The sequence below is a fragment of the Microtus oregoni genome, unplaced genomic scaffold (genome assembly GCF_018167655.1).
Source record: "Microtus oregoni isolate MIOR12 unplaced genomic scaffold, Mior012 000006F_ref0000085, whole genome shotgun sequence".
In the NCBI taxonomy this organism is placed as follows: domain Eukaryota; kingdom Metazoa; phylum Chordata; class Mammalia; order Rodentia; family Cricetidae; genus Microtus; species Microtus oregoni.
This window is the reverse complement of record NW_024543065.1, coordinates 8,939,050-8,957,191: the sequence shown is the minus strand read 5'-3', so window position 1 is coordinate 8,957,191 and position 18,142 is coordinate 8,939,050. Positions and strand designations below refer to the sequence as shown.

The 18,142-nt window shown below is 40.8% G+C and overlaps 1 protein-coding gene across 3 annotated transcripts in view; it reads left to right on the top strand.

Annotated features, from left to right (window-relative positions):
- The window catches only part of Lama2 (laminin subunit alpha 2), a 583,059-nt gene extending 566,974 nt beyond the window's left edge, over positions 1–16,085 (top strand). For all 3 annotated transcript variants that reach the window (XM_041653904.1, XM_041653903.1, XM_041653905.1), the window contains 7 exons: positions 4,699–4,811; positions 5,124–5,313; positions 7,366–7,521; positions 8,935–9,088; positions 11,942–12,072; positions 14,328–14,550; positions 15,610–16,085. In XM_041653904.1, the coding sequence (XP_041509838.1) occupies positions 4,699–4,811; positions 5,124–5,313; positions 7,366–7,521; positions 8,935–9,088; positions 11,942–12,072; positions 14,328–14,550; positions 15,610–15,767 (1,125 nt within the window). In that variant the 3' untranslated portion in view covers positions 15,768–16,085. The remainder of the gene's footprint in view (positions 1–4,698; positions 4,812–5,123; positions 5,314–7,365; positions 7,522–8,934; positions 9,089–11,941; positions 12,073–14,327; positions 14,551–15,609) is intronic.
- Positions 16,086–18,142: the final 2,057 nt, after the last annotated feature.

Genomic DNA, 18,142 nt, shown 5'->3' with positions numbered 1-18,142 from the left:
AAAACATTCACTAGGCTTCAGGCTAGTTGAAAAATATGCTGGGAAAGTCCTGCCCTGTGAAATGGATGAGTCGATCCTTTGGTTATTACATGGCCAGCCATCCTAGATTAGACAGAATTTCCTTCATGTTATCTCATTTCTCAGTGCCAGAGCCTGGCAGCCCCTTGTAGTTTTTCTCTGATTATTTAGCCTATTAATATCTAGGGGAGGGGGAGACCCCTGTTGGTCTTATCTGTGGATATTTCTCATCTAGAATGACAGAGATGAGATGGATAAGCATCTCGGCTTATCGATACTGAAACGTATTGATGTGTTCAAACGAGACAAGCATCTACACTGTTGACTCCAAGCTCTCCTGAAAAGCCTAGCCCATGAGAATTGGCATATATCAAGTTGGTTGCATTTCTTATATTTGAATCTCGCTGGAGAGTTGAATGTAGCACTTCCAAGCTCTGGTAGAAATAAAGAGTTCTGATAAGGTCTCTTTGAGAATTGAAGAGAGGTGAGCTCAAAAGGAAAAAAATAACAAAATAAAACAGAGCTCTAGAAAGTGATTCCTGTAGCAACATCAGTGCTGCAACTTTAAAAGCTATGTACAGCCAAAGCCACGGGATAAATCAATTGGGCACTGACACGTACTTAAATGTACACACATTCTACACACTCCAAGGAATCTGTCTTAAGGTGTGTCGCTGGCAAGGCCCAGTTCCCACCTAAGAGCTCACACACAAGGAGTTAAAGAGGTTCAGTGTCGCAACCGCTGCAGGCATTGTATCCATTGGGACATTGAAGTTGGTGCTGGAAAAGTACCTAGTTAGTATTCACCCACAAAGATCATCAGAAGCAAGCATCAGATGGGATTTTAGCCCACACTTATTAGCGGGATCATTGACTCATGAAGGAAGAAAATTACACAATTTTTAGCATGAGTCATCATGTGGTGCCCGTTTTGATACACGTGGTTGAGACCTCTGCATCACAGCTATCTGAAGCCAAAGGATGCTGACCAAGAAACCGTGTGCTGCCTTGGGTTTGATTATTCCCAACTGTCAACTCTGCACCGGGAATTATTCCGACCTGAAGTTTAACCAGTGGAAAGGTTTGCCAGGGAAACGGACCGTTTGCCTTGTGCCTGCGGCTCCAGGAAATATGGCTTCCTTCAGAATCCTCTCGAATCACTTCAGGCCCTCATCAACAAGTGCACTACTCCATTAGGCTCCCCACAACCCTGTGTCCCTAAGAAGTGTCACCTAAAGCAGAAACAAATCAATTTGTCCTTTACCTTTCCCCGGTGCGTTGCCTGCATTCTAAGGCGTCGCCACCAGGTGGCAGAAGTGTAACACGCTGAGATAGATGAGCCTCTAGTGAGGCTGTTTTTAAAATTACTATTATTGTTGTTGTTTTAACACGTTTCAGAGATGAGTGTTTCCAAAACACAGGAAGAGCCCTTTCTCGGGCCCTCATCGGCTGAGAGGAATAAGACTCAAAACAAAACAAAACAAAACAAAAATAGCTGTGCTTTGCCTATCCCTCTATCCTCTCGTGCTTAGCTTTGGTTTCTATGGAGGCCCGGCTTGAAAATGTCCTTGCTGACAAGATGGCTTCATTCTCTGAGAAGTACCATTTTCTAGTAGCCCTCAACTGTCCCCACTTAGCAGATTGGAAAGAGAAAAGAAACTGAAACTGCAGTAAGTGCAGGTCTACCCTCTGTCCAAGAGCAGGGAGGAAGGGAAACTCCCACCCCCCATAGCAGGCAAATCTGTGGCGTGGAACCCGGACACATCCAAACCTCAGATCCCCCAGGGGATGGTGACTGGGCAGGATGCCATCAAGTCAGCAAGGGGATAGGTAAAGATTTGTAGGGAAATATTGTATTGGAAGAGAATTTTGTTTTAATATTTGTATCCTAACTAAGGTAGATCCGTACATAATCCACTTACTTGCACTTCTATCCTTTGCCAAGGGCCAGTTTTATGAAGGGCTATAGATTATGAACATCTTACTGAAGTGATATACAGGGTATGCATCCTCTTAGCAATTGGTGGTGAGAATCTGCCACTGTGATTATACGTGGGGTGGCCTGTTGAGATAAGGGGCGTGTTCCCCCTCTCTCCTGTGGCTCTGAGCATTCTGAGGAGGCTGCTGTAATCACAGCTCTTCCTGACTCTCAGATCCACCCCCCTTTCACAAACGTGAAGCTGGCCTCTCACAGGGTTTTCCTCTTGCCTAAGCGATTGTACTGTAAATGACACCGGAGTCCAAGGACCTGAACGGAATCCCTTTCACCTGAAAGTGTGTTGAAATGACCGCCTAGGAAGTTGGATAACATTTTCAGGGTCAGCAAGACGTACTGCTCAGCTGAGGACCTGTTCCTTTGCCAAGAGGCAAAGTCATGATGTTCAACTACCATGTGACATTCAAAGACACAAGCTGTCCAAAGCATAGCGCTAATAAAACACCTAAACTTTACAACTGCCATCCTGATCACTCAAAAAGCCATGTTAGAAAATGATATGTTATGGTATTATTTGGTGAATGGATAAGCCGCTGCAGCAGTAGTAACAGCAGCATTACCTACTAGTGGATGGATTTCTGCAGGCTATGCATTATTGCTTCCTAATTCCTTGGCATCCACTGGCTTTTTCAATGTCTGTTTTTAGAGCTCAAAGTTGAGAGATGTGTTGGTAAAATTCCCTTCCTAAGAACAACATATCCCTTCTCTCAGAGAATTCCAAGGAAGGCTACATACATTTGCTGAGAAGGTCTTCTGTACACGAAACACCCTGGAAGCCTGAAAAATGATCCTTACTCTATTTGTAGCCTGTGTGGGACAGGCCATAAAGCCATTTGTAGTAATATGGGCAGCAGGGCTGCGTTCCCAGCACCCTGGCCGCCTGCTCGGCTAGCTTATGCCCCAAAATAACAACACACAAACTGTATTCATTTAATCACTGCTTGGCCCATTCTCTTCTAGGCTAAAATTCTCACATATTAATTTAGCCCATTTCTAATCATCTGTGTGTAGCACCCCAAGGTGCGCTTACCAGGAAGATTCTAGCCTATGTCCATCCTGGGTTGGAGCTTCATCCCGGGAGCGGGGCATGGCGTCTCTCTCAGGCGTCTGCTCCCGAGAGCAGAGCTGTGGGGTCTGACCTCACTTCCTGTTCCTCCCAGCGTTCTGTTCTGTTTACTCCTCCCACCTATCTTCTAACCAATAAAATGGGCCAAGGCAGTTCCTTTATTAGCCAATGACCTTCCTCCATCAGCCATTAAAGGTGTTCCATGTGGGTTTCCTTTGTTGGACATGCAATAGGGAAAGTACTGCTTGGTGTCATGAATAGCATCGTCTTGCCCTACGCAGTGTGCATTCGCACAGCCTTATGAATTTCAGCTGGTCTTCTCTTCATAACCAACCATCTCCCGGGAGTCAAGAAAGGAACCACCTCCAGAAAGACCAATTTTATAGCTTTCAAAACACTTTAAGCCCTTTTACCTGCTGTGGCATAACAGCGCCTTTGACTAAGCTTGAGAGAAAAGACAATAAGGCTTTTCCTTGCATAAGGATGTCCTAGGTGCTGATGAGTCACATCTGAAATACTCCGCTGGAGAAGAACGCCCCCTTGTCGAAAGCCTGCCCTGGGTTGTTTAGGAGCCCTGCTTCATCAGCCTTGGCTGGGGTGGCTGCCCTTTTGAAGCTATTAATCTCAGATCTGAAAAGCAGATGTGGGCGTGCAAGGGTGCATGTTGTTCTCATGGATCCTCCCATGAGCCCGGCCTCTAAACGACTTCGTCAGCCACCTGCATGTCAAAGCAGCCTGGGAAACGAGAAAACGAACGAGGAGAAGCCTTGTGGCTTTGTCATTTGAGGAGCCTTGCTTCCTGAGCTGTGTGTGAGTCCAAGTTACCGGGATTGGTTTTGTGATCGGCAAGGCTGTATACAAAAGGGAAATGCAGGCTCCCTTCATCAAAAATTATTATGAATTTCCAGGCGGTGACAGCATAGCATTAAAGCGAGTAACTGCACATACATGCACCTCGCTGTCCCTCTCGAGCACCCTGGGAAGCTGATCTTTGAACAGCAGCAGTGGAAATGGTGTGTGGTGGGTTGCATTAAAAAAAAAAAATGTGATGGTTGCCTAGCAACTGGCTAAGGCCCTGAATGGGCTGACTTGCAGGTTTAGATACACCATCTTGAAATTCTGAATTTCCGTTCTAGTGGACTGATAGTTTTCATGGAAAAAAAAAATACATGGGAAACGGAAATGGGGAGGGCAAAAAGGACCCCATTTTTCTACTCTCATAATTCATGTGGCATCCCATAGTCCTCCCTGTTCCGTCTTCTAAAAACAAAACTCCTCCCCAGTGACGTAAATGAGGAAAAGAAATTGCAATTTCCACAGAAATCTCAACCATGTTTTCCTTAGAGAGTGAAGAAAATACGAATGTATCGATACATTTTTAACACGTTCCTTTAGCAACTCTAGGACACGGCTAAGGAAAACTAGTTCAAATTCACAGAGCACTCCCTAAGCTCCTGCATATGCTGCGGATTGCAGAGATGAGTAAGAAGTGTGTTTTATTCTTGAGGAATTCTGCATTGTTCAGTGTCATGAAGGGAATAGATGGAACCACGCAGTCTGCAGCATTGCCTGTTCACAAACGGCTGTAATCTCACCTTTTGTCCTTGGTATTTCTCAGGGCCCCTGTGTTGCAGAATCAGAACCAGCTCTCCTGGCAGGGACCAAGCAGTTTGGGCTTTCCAAAAACAGCCATGTCGCCATTGCCTTTGATGACACCAAAGTGAAAAACCGGTAGGTATTATTCTAGAACATGCCACAGGAACTAACTGATCATCGAAGCACTGAATATTCACGTTTAATCAAGCCTAATCAACTACATGTAAAAATCCCCAGAGACAGAGGTTTGTTTGTTTTTAATCCACTGAGGAGGAAACAGAATTCTGTTTGCTTTGAGCTCATATACAGGAGATTCAAAGCCCTATAAATTCCCCCGTTCCAGATTTTATATCCATCATCAAAGTGCGTCTCTCATATGATACCACTTTCTCTTGACCTAACAATGCTCTGGGTTTTCTGCTTCTTCTCCCCATTTGTATTTCATAGTCTCACCATTGAGTTGGAAGTGCGAACTGAGGCTGAATCAGGCTTGCTCTTTTACATGGCTCGGATCAATCATGCTGACTTTGCTACTGTTCAGCTGAGAAATGGATTCCCCTACTTCAGCTATGACTTGGGAAGTGGCAACACCAGCACCATGATTCCTACCAGGATCAATGACGGCCGGTGGCACAAGGTAATAGGCCCAGGTTGGGGGGGGGGTATTCTAGGAAGGGTCCTGGAGACAGCCAGGACCTTCCTCTGCTGGGGCTGTTTTGCCAAGGCTGACCCTAACCCCAGAGTAACAGAAATGTGTCAGAGACTGAACCAAATGGCCAGTGGCATGTAGAGTGGCCAGAGCCTTGAGAATGTGTTTAGACCCGAGAAGGTTTCTGCTTTACCACGTGAGCTGGTTATAAGACTACAGAGTCCTATCATTGTTACATAACTGTGGTTCCCAAGCATCTGTCCACGAAACAGGGCCAGGCAGTTGAAGATGGTTGCGTTGGCTCCAGTGATAATCCGAGGACAAAAGAGTGTGTTCATTAGGATGCTTTCTGTGTTCTCAGCTTCTAAGCTGAAATAATGTTTGCTCCAAGACTGTGCATTCCTCTCTAATAAGAAATAATATGTGGCCAAAGTAAAAGTTGGCAGCATTAAGACGGGCCCTAAGACCTGCCCCTCACCCTAGCACATTTTGATCTGAAAATCAAGGGACCAGAAATCTCTGCAATATCAAGTTTAAGGGACCCTGAGGTACCATTTCCACCAACAGTCATTTGCAACAACTTTAAACGTTGGCCTTGCATGCAGAAAGTGGTGCTAGTGTAGGCACAGAGGGCTCGTTTGCCAACTTACTCCTCTTTGGCATGGCTGCAAGTAGCTAACATGTGGCCTGATTAAAACAAAAGCTCAAAATTTGTCTCTGCACCTGTGATAGTCTATTAAGCAAAGTTTCCCTAGGTAGACCAATAAACTGTTTAATTTTCAAAGTGCAATGTTATTAGATGTTGGATTTGATGTATTAACCTGCTTTGGCTTGTCATGTCAGAGAGAAAGCCAAAGAAAGGAAGAAAATAGAATTACAATACAAACTGCAGGTCAATCAGCTTGTTATTCCCAGAAAAAAAGCTATGAGATCTTTTTTGCTTGGGACCTTCAAAGTAGCAAGCATGGCTCCTGATGAGGGAGGTCTTGATACGATTTCTTCTATTCTCTGACTGTTTGAAGAATAAATAAACACTAGAGGAAAAAAACGACATGTTGATAGACCAGCAAGTTGAGACTGGGAAAGGCAATTTATGTAGCACAAATTCAGGTTGGTCTTATAATAAAAATATCCAGAGTCAGATATACGGGTGTAATGCTGAAGAATATCACTATAAATTTATGTAGAAAAATTAGCCTTAATAGCCAGTACAAATTTCATTTGTAAAAGTTAAAAAAAAATTACTTCTTACATCAGAATAGATATTTAAAATGTGGTATTACATTGTTCTAATCCTGCCTAAGCTGCTGTTGGAGCACTTTTGTGCACCAGCATTTAAAGGCCTACATCTTCCCTTGGCTAAATGCAGACTTCCCAGGCCTCACAGTCCTCCCGTTCTCTCATTCATTCCTGTCATGATATCAGCAGAGATCTCAGGGTTACATTTTCCTCCCTGACTTTAGACCAATCAGCTGCTACAGGAATAGCAACACCCCTCCCCTTCCCTGATCTTTCTTCCTAAAATTTTTCACAGGAAGGGCATACATGAATTCGTATTAGGATCCCAGGCTTTGCTCATCCAAAGTAATGCACTACTAAAGGTAGACATGGAAACCGAGTGCAATAAACATGCCTATCCCATCAGCACTGGGGGACTGGGGCAACAGGATCCTGAGTTCAGAGCCATCCTAAGCTAAATAATGAGAGCTTGTTTCAATAATAGTGATAATGACAAAGAAATGCATTTTGCATCTCTCTTAGCTCAAGACAAAGCTGTTAGACTGCCAAGTTCTTTATGACACACTGATCTCTGAAGCATTTATCTCTCTTTATATTTCTGGAACTGTATCTGGTACTTACTCAGAAAGAAATTATACTCAAGGACAGCATTTGATATGCTCTGTAAACACACTTACTTTCACCTGTATTATGGGCTTAGCACGTGAGTGGTATCATTTTCCCTTGGAAATACCAGGAAAGTTCTTACGTCTTGTGTTTTTGTTAAAGGCAAATGTTAACGATGCCTCCTCACTTCTGTAGATTAAGATTCTGAGAGTGAAACAAGAAGGAACTCTTTATGTAGATGATGCCTCCAACCAAACCGTCAGTCCCAAGAAAGCTGATATCCTGGACGTTGTGGGGATGCTGTATGTTGGTGGGTTGCCGATCAACTATACCACACGCAGAATTGGTCCAGTAAGTTTCTAATTCTTTGTTGTTTATTTGGTAGAGTTAATGACTTGTGCATGTATATATATTTTTTTTAATTCTGAAGTCCCATATCTCATGATTACTTGCTGGTGTGTGGGAAATCATCTTATTAAAGAAATAAAGAAAGTCTTCTAGGTAGCCTTGACTACGAGAGAAACTACCACAGAATACTGAAGTGGACCCTGGTGTCCAACGTCCTTAGTTTGAATATCTACTTAACTAGATGTTCACACTAGCTGTATGAGCTTGAGCAAATATTTTCACTTCTTTTTAAATGAACTGTTTTCAAAACATGGTAATGATAATGCCAACCAAATAAAGATTCTATAAAGATTAAAGGAGATGATACATGTAAGGTCTTTGGTAAAAGACTCGAGGTATAGAAAGCACTGGACAAGGAAGATGAAGGCGGTATTCATGTTGCTCTTTTAGAACTCTTAAGAGATGCAAATTTTAAAGAGTAGTTCCCAAATTTTGACCTTAAAATTTAAAATCTTAAAAATTGTACAAATTAATATTCACCAGTTAAGTTTTGCAAACTTGGCTTGTGTCATGATTTACTTTGGAGAACACACTTCTGAGAAGTACATGGGATTAGGGATTTTAGTGAGTGCAATACAAACAAGATTGAGACTCCACTCAATCAACAAGTGTCTATTTATGCATCAGAGCCCATCACTACTACAGTCACAATGCTCAGCACCTGGATATGTGTGTGACCAACACACATTACTTTTTTTCATAACTATGCTACCTACCTATCTATCCAAAACAAGAGTCTGGAGTGATGATAGCAAAAATGATCAATTGGAATTTCAAAACCCAATAGACTATAGTGGATCAAAGCATTATAGGATTAAGTTAGTTCTAAATTCCATCATCCCTAAAATATTTTATACAAACTTTTGCATTTTTTTTTTGTATATATCTTCTGAGGGAAGTGACCATTGCTTTTTCTGGGCTTTTGTCCTAAAGGAAGTGGAACTGACCCAAATGTGTCTTTTTCCACAGAAACTGAAACAGAACACAATCGAATGCATTGATAGTAAGGTTAACAAATTATCTATAGAAACTTGAAATCAAGAATATAAGAGACTAATCAAAAGTTACTGTTCTCATATTGGACTCACATCTCTGTCAAGTCAATGGTCACATAGTGTAACAAAGTCCTTAGATTATTATGGTATTGTGGTCCTGATTAGATACATCCCAGTGGGCAAGTTATATTTTGGATTTTGGTCCAGTGTGCTGTCAAGTCTGGGGTATAGACGTCTAGACCCAAGCAACTCTGACGCATGCTCTAATAGCTAATGACTGCACGTAGTGTAGCCAACAGTTGACTGTGGGGTGGAAACACTGCTAAATTTGGCATCTGTTTCCTCTGCCCTGACTGCTCAGGTAACCTACAGTCTTGATGGCTGCATTAGAAATCTTCGCATGGAGCAGGCCCCTGTTAACCTGGACCAGCCGACTACCAGCTTCCACGTCGGGACATGCTTTGCGAATACTCAAAGGGGAACTTACTTTGATGGAACAGGTTTTGCCAAAGCAGGTGAGGGACTTCCACATTCTTTCTGTTGGTATCCACGATGTATAAACACTGACTTCTTACTTATGCCGAGAAATAAAAATTCCCTAGGTCCTGAACTATTTATTATTCTTCATTTAAACCAAAAATTAGTTTATACAACTAACAAAAAAAAAAACCCTCTAAAACTTTCACATATGGTTTGTGGGGGTGGAGACGGTAGTTCAGTGGTAAAGCACTTGCCTCACTTGGGTGAAGCCCTGGATTCAGTCTCTATGCCTGCCAAAGCAAACCAACAATGACAACAAAAATTCCCATGTGTGATTCTAATAAGAACTGATTGGAAAAAATAAATAATTGGGGTAAAAGGACACTTGGAAAGTCTGTTCCTGTTCCTTCACTAGAAGTCAGTGGCAACAAAGTAAAAGTAACTATGCAAGAAAGCTCTCTTGTGATGATCTGCGTCTCAGTGCTCTCTGTCTAACTTTCTGGGCATGAGATACACTCTTCTTTTCTTCCTTTAACACTCCTTTCAGGGTTCCATTTCATCACAACACACATGCATGTGCACAGAGGTACCTAGTCATCATTGACAATGACAAGAGATGCTATTTTGGCTGGCTTTAAGTAGTAATTTCCAACATAGGTCTGCATTACTGAAATTGAACATTGCATTGTAAAGGAAAATAGAACTAATCTGCATTGACATAGAACCCTTTATATTAGTTACTGTAGGAGAATATTTAGGATTATGGGCTTTTGAGTGACATATATTTGTTCATTTAGGAGAAAAATAAGGAACATACAATATGTGGGTGTGAATTCTAGGAAATGGGTAGAGATTGTAATTCCTGCCTTTAAAAGTATATTATCAATAATAAAAAAATGCAATTTTATGAGAAATCACAATGAAAAAAAGAAAAATAATTTGCTGAAGACATACAGTGTTCTGCAGAGTTACAAAAAAAGATTAGTTTTGTTTGGGAGTCAGAAAAGGTTTTCTGGAGAAACAGATATGTTGTAGAAGGTTGCTTATTTGTTCCTGGCTGTTACACCCCAAAATAATCACACAGAAACTATATTGTTTGCAATAATGTTTGGCAAGTAGCTTAAGCATATTTCTGGCTAACTCATATCTTAGATTAACCCATCTCCATTAATCTATGTATCGCCACGAGGCAGTGGCTTACCGGGTAAAGTTCTGGCTCTGTCACGGGCAGGGCTATATGGCTTCTCCCTGACTCAGCCTTTTCTTTCTCCCAGCATTCAGTTTAGTTTTCCCTGCATAGCAAAATTCTGCCTTGCTATAGGCCAAAGTAGCTTCTATATTCATTAACCAATAAAAACAACACATACACAAAAGGACCTCCCACAGCACAGATATGTGAGAAAAGCTTTATTATATGAATTGAATACTTCCATGCAAAAGTTGTGTAAGTGGATAACAGAATGCTCCAAAATGGTCTAGGGAGGAAACACTACCTCAGTAGAAACAGAATTCCAAAAAAGAGAAAATTTGTTAGGTGCTGAAACACTGGAGGATATGATGGAACCCAGAAGTCAAGTGCTATGAAAGTCAAAAGCTTTCTCAAGATTTCTACAAATTCACAAGTGGTTGCCAGACCACTCTCTTAGCCAGGTTTGATGCCAGGCTCTGACATCTGTAGCTAATGGATTGACATGTCACCCTCCTACCTATTCTTGGGACTGGATCAAACCGAAAAGAAAGAAAGAAAGAAAGAAAGAAAGAAAGAAAGAAAGAAAGAAGGAAAGAAAGAAAGAGAGTCATTTCTCCTATTTCCAACAACCTCTCCCGTCATGGCAGCTCACAGCAGAATACAATACTCAAAAGACTTGGGTGAACGGAGCTGAGGGTTACTTCAGTGGAAACCATATAAATTCAATACCTCCATTCTTAAAAGCTTGCCCATCGCTGTACATTTTATGGGATGCTTCACTACCTCTGTCTCCAGTTGAAGCGCCTTATATCACTCCTTTCTTCTTTTTACTTATCTCTTGCTGTTTTACTTTCCAGAACAATTCGGCTCCTTCTGCCCTTTACTTTAAAAAAATTGCTTAAGATCCATCACCCTTTCCCTTGCAAACTCATCAAAATTCTCAGGAGAACAAAACATCTAGCACACCACAAGTGCCACCCTTCCCTGGGGACGTGTGTGCTCGCACGTGATATTTATTGCTTGCGCGGTGAATGAAAGGTGCAGCGAGGATTTTCTTGAGTGCTTTCCTAATATTCTGTGGGCTTCATGTAGTCTTAACTGATCTTAGGAAATCATTTTATGCCTAAGTGAAATATCTTAAATTCTTATTTAAAAGGCTGAATAAATCCATGAACCAAATGTTTAAAAGTCCAGAGAAAAGAACTGGCTGGGTTAAATAGAAAAGATTATGTGTTAGAATCTTTCCATAAAAAAATTATATTTGCACCTCTTCTCTTCATTTAATAAAATATTGAAGACTGTTTAAACTCGCTTCAATCTGTAGGGCCACTTAGAGTGTCTCAAGAAAATTTTACTGAGTAATTGTTGAAATGCTGTTCTTAACCCAGCAGACTTTTGAAATAATCATACCTGGCTGCCAGCGTCCTTAATTCATTCTTAGTGTGTGCTCAGTCATTTGGTTATTCAGTGATGCAGTCCCACTATGTGCTCACTCATTCACTTAACTCAACCGTTAAAGTTCCACTGTTTGCTAGGTTCGTGGACAGTTCCAAGAGTAAAACTAGCAGCAGTATAGATAAAGTCCTGCCTGTCACATCAGCAGCCAAGAAAAACAAGCAATAGATAGTGATAAAGTATACTACTGGTGAGGCTACAGAGTAAAATTATCGAACTCTGATAAATACTTTTTTTCCCTCAGTTGGTGGGTACAAAGTGGGATTGGACCTTCTTGTAGAATTTGAATTCCGTACCACAAGACCCACTGGCGTTCTCTTGGGAATCAGCAGTCAGAAAATGGATGGACTGGGTATCGAAATGATTGACGAGAAGGTGAGTGGTCGTAGCCCAGATACAGCTCATCCTCTCAGCTCTCTTTTCAGGTCTTGCCAGTTTCTTCATTGCTGGGGCATCACAATCCATGTTGCACTTTGATCACCAGCATCCTGTTCACCAACCTGTACTTTCAATGTGTTAGTTCACACCACAGTTGTGCTGACCAGTTGTGGGCCAAGTGTTTAGGGTTACTCAGGTCTTAGTGCATACTCCAAGGACATCCGTTCTCTCTGTTCACCTAGTCTGCAAAACTAGTGGTGCGAAAAGGGGGGGGGGGCATCTCCCCAGTGACACTGAGGCCAGCCACAGACCAGCTCCCGATTTTTACTTACAAGCACCCAGATACTTTTCCAAAAAAAAAAAAAATGTAAATAAGCATTACTAGTTTGTGTACTACCAATAATCTAATTTCACAAATTTTCTAATTGACTCATACATAAGGATTGTACTTTTATTTTTAAGTAATATCATGCTTTCATTTTCCACCTAGAGTGCTGGTGTTGCCCAAGAAGAAACATGACAGGGTGGTCTAAAAACACACCTTCCTTGCCTCTCTCTCCTTTTTGTGTTTCTCAAATGATCCCACAAGCAACACAGAAAAAATATCCAGGAGTGTAGAGGCAAAAAGAATGGACAAATGAATAGATTGGTCAAACTTCACAGATTTGTCGGATTTTCAAAGCCTACATTCATGACATCGTTTTTCAAGTTTCTTTGCTTGCTTGTAACCTTTTACTGTTTATGTGGCACTAGGTCGTGTGATTTTTCACCATGCTCTTCAGAGATGCAAAATGTCATTTTTACAAACTCCACTAAGTGTCCTAAACTCTAATATTTATGTTAGTATATGTTTTGCAAGGTTTTCACCTAGCCTTATTAATCTTTTTTAAACAAAATATTTCTTTCGTCTACCTTGTCAAGTCTTTTGCCAAGCTGAGTAATGTTTTTAATATTTCAGCATGTTCCTTTTCTTCATCAGCTTCAAAAGAATTCTGATGTCTCAAATTTCAGGGACTTTGCCATGTTACTAAAAACAGATTTTTCTCATTTAAACAAGAACTTCTAATCAAGTTCTTCCTTGTTGGGAATTTAACTGGCCTTCTGGCTCAGGTCTTTGGCACCCGTGACTTGAAACTTGCCCAAAAAAGTAATTTATGTAACTCTTAATCCCATATATAAAATGAAAACCATGAAGGAGAAAGAAAAACACAATTAAAACACCAAAAGTTTAAATTTAAAAGCAATCCTTTAAAGTAAATTTGCAAGTCAATTAACGAGTTACTTTAAGCAATATCTCCTAAGAGAGTTTTGTGAGGTTCACCAAGAACCCTAACCCTCTAAAAAGATGTGTGGCAGAAGTTTTCTGTGTGGATTGGGTTCTTTGTTGTTGTTGAACTCTCTTCAGTAGTTTTTTCTGAAATGAGAACCAAGAACACACACATTCTCTGGTAACAATGGAAATACCTAAGAGCAAAGAACATGGTTTGTCACTGGTTCCCAAGTCTTAAGTTTGCATTTCAACTTTCCTAATTTTCCTCGTGTGTGTGTGTGTGTGTGTGTGTGTGTGTGTGTGTGTATGCATATTCTCAAGTGTGCATATGCAGGCATACATGTACACGGGCACACATGCATATAATGATGGTCAGAAGATGCTATGTAGTGCTATCCTGAAGAGCTACCCACCTTACTCTTTGAGATACTGTTGCTAATATGAAGCACACCAAGCTGGCCAGTGAGCCCCAATCTGCTTCCTTATGCTGAGATTCTGAGCCCATGTCTGCCACATCTGGATTTTTCACGTGAATTCCGGTGATCAGACTCAAGAACTGCACTTCAACTGTGCCTCTTATTTCCACCCTTTGTGCCGATGTCTCCTTGACCAAAAAAAAAAAAAAAAAAAAAAAAAAAAAAAGTAATTTAAAATACACCATCATCCTTACCTCCCTCTTTTTCCCTTATTTCTCAAACCTTTGCATAAACAACAGAGTAAAACATCCAAGAACTCAGAGGCAAGGGTAAGCATATGAACAGAGAAGCAGAACCGAATACCTAAATAAACTAAGTGGTTTTAAGTGCATGTCAAGCACTTTACTTGCTGAGCTATTTCTCCGGGCTCAACTTTTGTCCAGATTAAAAAACAAAATTAAAAAGGCCTCAGTTGTGTTCACTCCAGACTCTAATTTCCACTGTGTGGGCTGTGGAGCTCGCGTCTGCTAAAACCACCTGTGACTGCTTATTTTCCTACTTCCCAGCTTCTGTTCCATGTGGATAACGGCGCTGGCCGATTCACTGCCGTCTATGATGCTGGGATCCCCGGCCATATGTGCAATGGACAGTGGCATAAAGTGACTGCTAAGAAGATCAAAAACCGCCTCGAGCTTGTTGTAGATGGAAACCAGGTGGATGCCCAGAGCCCAAACTCGGCATCGACATCGGCCGATACAAATGACCCTGTTTTTGTTGGCGGGTTCCCAGGTGAGCGCTGGCTGCTCCAGCAAACATGTCCTTTGCTCCTTATGCTTGTGGTTTTAAACATTTATGTTTGGAGAGCCATGTCCAAGAATGTGTACTTAAGGGTGCTTGCTCCCCAGCTTTAGAATCTCCTCCCATAAATAACATTTGGCCTCAAATTTCCAGTCTGTAAAATGAGAGGACATTTATTTAAACCACATGGAGTTGAAATTTTCATAATCACCCCCAAAGTTTCATCCAAGGGGAGGCTAAAGCTAAAGGAAATGAATCTGCCTTATAAAATATATAAAGCATTTAATAGCAGTTGAGGCCAGAATTGTGGGGCTTTTTTTTTCTGATTTTAAAATTAATGTACCAGAGGAATCATAAAATTCTGCTGAACTTATTTCCTCCAGTTGTAGAATTCTCCAGGTTAAATGTAGCTAATTTCCCACAAAAGTTATTATAGAGTTTATATTTATATGGCAAAGAAACCAAAGCAATAAATCTGTACTTAAAAAAAACCTTATTCAACACATTAAATATGGCATATGAACTGCATAGTTACCTAGAGTCCATGAACAAAAGTGGCAAACTGAGCAATGAAGCTACTACTTCTTCATGACCAATGTGCAGACAATACAGACACCTGAAACGAGCTGTCATCATTTTGAAAAGACAATTTTTGTTCTCCCTTATACAAAGCCCTTCTGCCTAGGAGGCAAGAAGAGAGTAGAGTATTTAGCACAGGTAGACAGAGCAAAGGACAGTAGAGGAGATTGACAGTGTCTCCTTCCAGGGTTTCTTTCGATTTTTCTCTTTTAAATTTTATTTCATGGGCATTAATGTTTGGCCTGCATGTGTGTCTATGGACCATGGACATGCCTGGTTCCAGAGAAAGATGGCATCAGATCCCCTGGGTCGGGGAGTTACAGACAATTGGGGCCCCCATGTGGGGGCTGGGAGTAGGGATTGGACCAGTGGTACAGTGACTGTCTAGTGTGCACAGGGTTTCTGGACTGAATCACGAGCACATGTAAGGAAGAAAAAGCAAACCTGAAATCTCTTGTTCTGTCTTTTCAGATGGCCTCAATCAGTTTGGCCTGACCACCAACATTCGGTTCCAAGGTTGCATCCGATCTCTGAGGCTCACTAAAGGCACTGGCAAGCCGCTGGAGGTTAATTTCTCCAAGGCCCTGGAACTGAGGGGTGTTCAACCTGTATCATGCCCAGCTACCTAATAAAGAGAAGTTCAAACCCGTAAAGGGTCCATCAAGCGAGTGTATCAAGTTAAACAATATCCTTCCCTATGCATAGTAATAAAACTAATGTGTGCGCATACATAGAATTCTTTCTGTTTTCAGGTGGTGATAATTCAGACCACAGATTGAACTTTAACTCAAGTTCTCTTTCAAACTTATAATTATTAAAACAATTATTTCATTCTAAATAATTGCATGTTCTGTGTGATTTTTTTAAAGATGAAAGGCAATTGACCATAAAGTAAATTTGCAACATGCCCTGAAGTCATCATTTTAAAAATACAATTTGTGGAGGCAACAATAAAAAGAGACAACATCGATGAATACTTTTTTTCATCCTCTTCCATGGCTGTTGGCTTTGACTTTGTGTTCAAGCCACTGAAAACAAGTGGATTTTGTACTTGTGTTTGGGAGGTAATCAGGTCCTTCAGTCTCTGTGTTTGCAAAAGCCTTAGCAAATCATTTCCCTAATCCAAGTTCATTATTAGAGCATTTATGTGGCCTTGTGAGTGAATACCTTTTCATGCTGAAGGTTGATAGTATAGATCAGATTCAAGGCAGAGAGCTTAATTACTTGATTTTCTTGTTTGATAATGATTTATAGGCTTCGAAAAGAAGCCAGGGCCAAGCGGCAGAATGACAATGAAGCTCACAGCCTCTGGTACTGTAGTGAGATTGTGGACTTTAGGTTAATAAGAGGGAGTTCACAACCAACACTCAGATGGAGAGAAAGCGAGGAAACAGCATTTGTATTTATCAGGAGGCAACGCACCAGAAGCTTCAAAGACATTTCCCCTTGAATCTTCCTGACACATAGTATTACCCAACAAACTCATTTCCTATAAACAAAACAAAACAACAAGTGTCTGGGTTGCTTCTTTTTTCTTCTCTGTATTTCTTTCTGTTCAGTCATCTTCAAAGGGGTATGGGAACCAAGACTAGCCTGGATTTTATTCATCAAGTTTTAAAGGGAAACATTTCATTTGCCACCTTCAGAAGAAATGGCTGTGATTTGATAATTCAGAACATGTAAAGCAGTGGTTCTCAACCTTCCTAATGGTGTAACCCTTTAATACAGTTCCTCATGCTGTGCATACCCCCATCCATAAAATTATTTCCTTGCTACTTTATAAACTGTAATTTTGCTACTGTGATGAATTGTAATGAAAATATCAGATATGAGGGATATCTGATATGCAGTCCCTGTGGAAGGGATCATGACCCAGGGGTTGAGAACCACTGATGTAAAAGAACAGGAATCTCACCCCACTAAAGAAATTTGAGCATCAGGAGAGTAATGGATTAGGACGGTGTTATCCACTAGAGGAACAAAGGCGCTGTTTCCATCTCTGTGATGGCAAATGTACACTTAGCATTTTACCATTAGACAGTGGTTCTGCACAATTTGTCCATATGTTTCTATTCTATTGAAAGCAATTCTAAATTTAAGCTTGGGTTTTAAATCTATTCCCTTGAAGGAAAAAAAGAAAAACCCTCTTGTGAGACAGCATTCAGTCGAGAGCAGAGGGCTTTTGGAATCTTCCCCTTGAAGAAAATCACCACTATTAAGAAATAATTATCCAAGGAACTTCTGGAGGCATCACAGCCCCTGACTTCGCACTCTACTACAGAGCTACAGCACTAAAAACAGCCTGGTATTGGCATAAAAACAGACAGGAGGATCAATGGAACTGAATAGAAGTCCCAGATATCATTCCACACAAACCTATGAACATCTGATTTTTGACAAAGAAGAAAAAAATATAAAATGGAAAAAAGAAAGCATGTTCAATAAGTGGTGCTGGCATAACTGGATATCAATATATATATATATATATATATATGAATAAAAATAGGTCCATATCTATCACTATTCACAAAACTCAAGTCTAAATGGATCAAAGATCTCAATATAAAACCAACCACACTGACCCTCAGAAGAGAAAGTGGGAAGTACACTTGAAAGCAGTGCATTGAAACAGGAACCCACTTCCTAAATACAACCCCAGTAGCACAGACACTGAGAGACACAATTAATAAATGGGACCTCCTGAAACTGAGAAGCTCTGTAAAGCAAAGAACACAGTCAGCAAGACAAAACGGTAGCTTATAGAATGGGAAAAGTTCTTCACCAGCTTCACATCAGACAGAGAGCTAATCTCCAAAATATACAAAGAACTCAAAAAATTGGTCATCAAAAAAACAAATAATCCAATAAAAGAAAATGGGGTACAGACCTAAACAGAGAACTCTCAACAGAGGAATATAAAATGTCTAAAAATGTTCAACATCTTTAGCCATCAGAGAAATGCAAATCAAAAACAACTCTGAGATTCCATCTTATATTTGTAAGA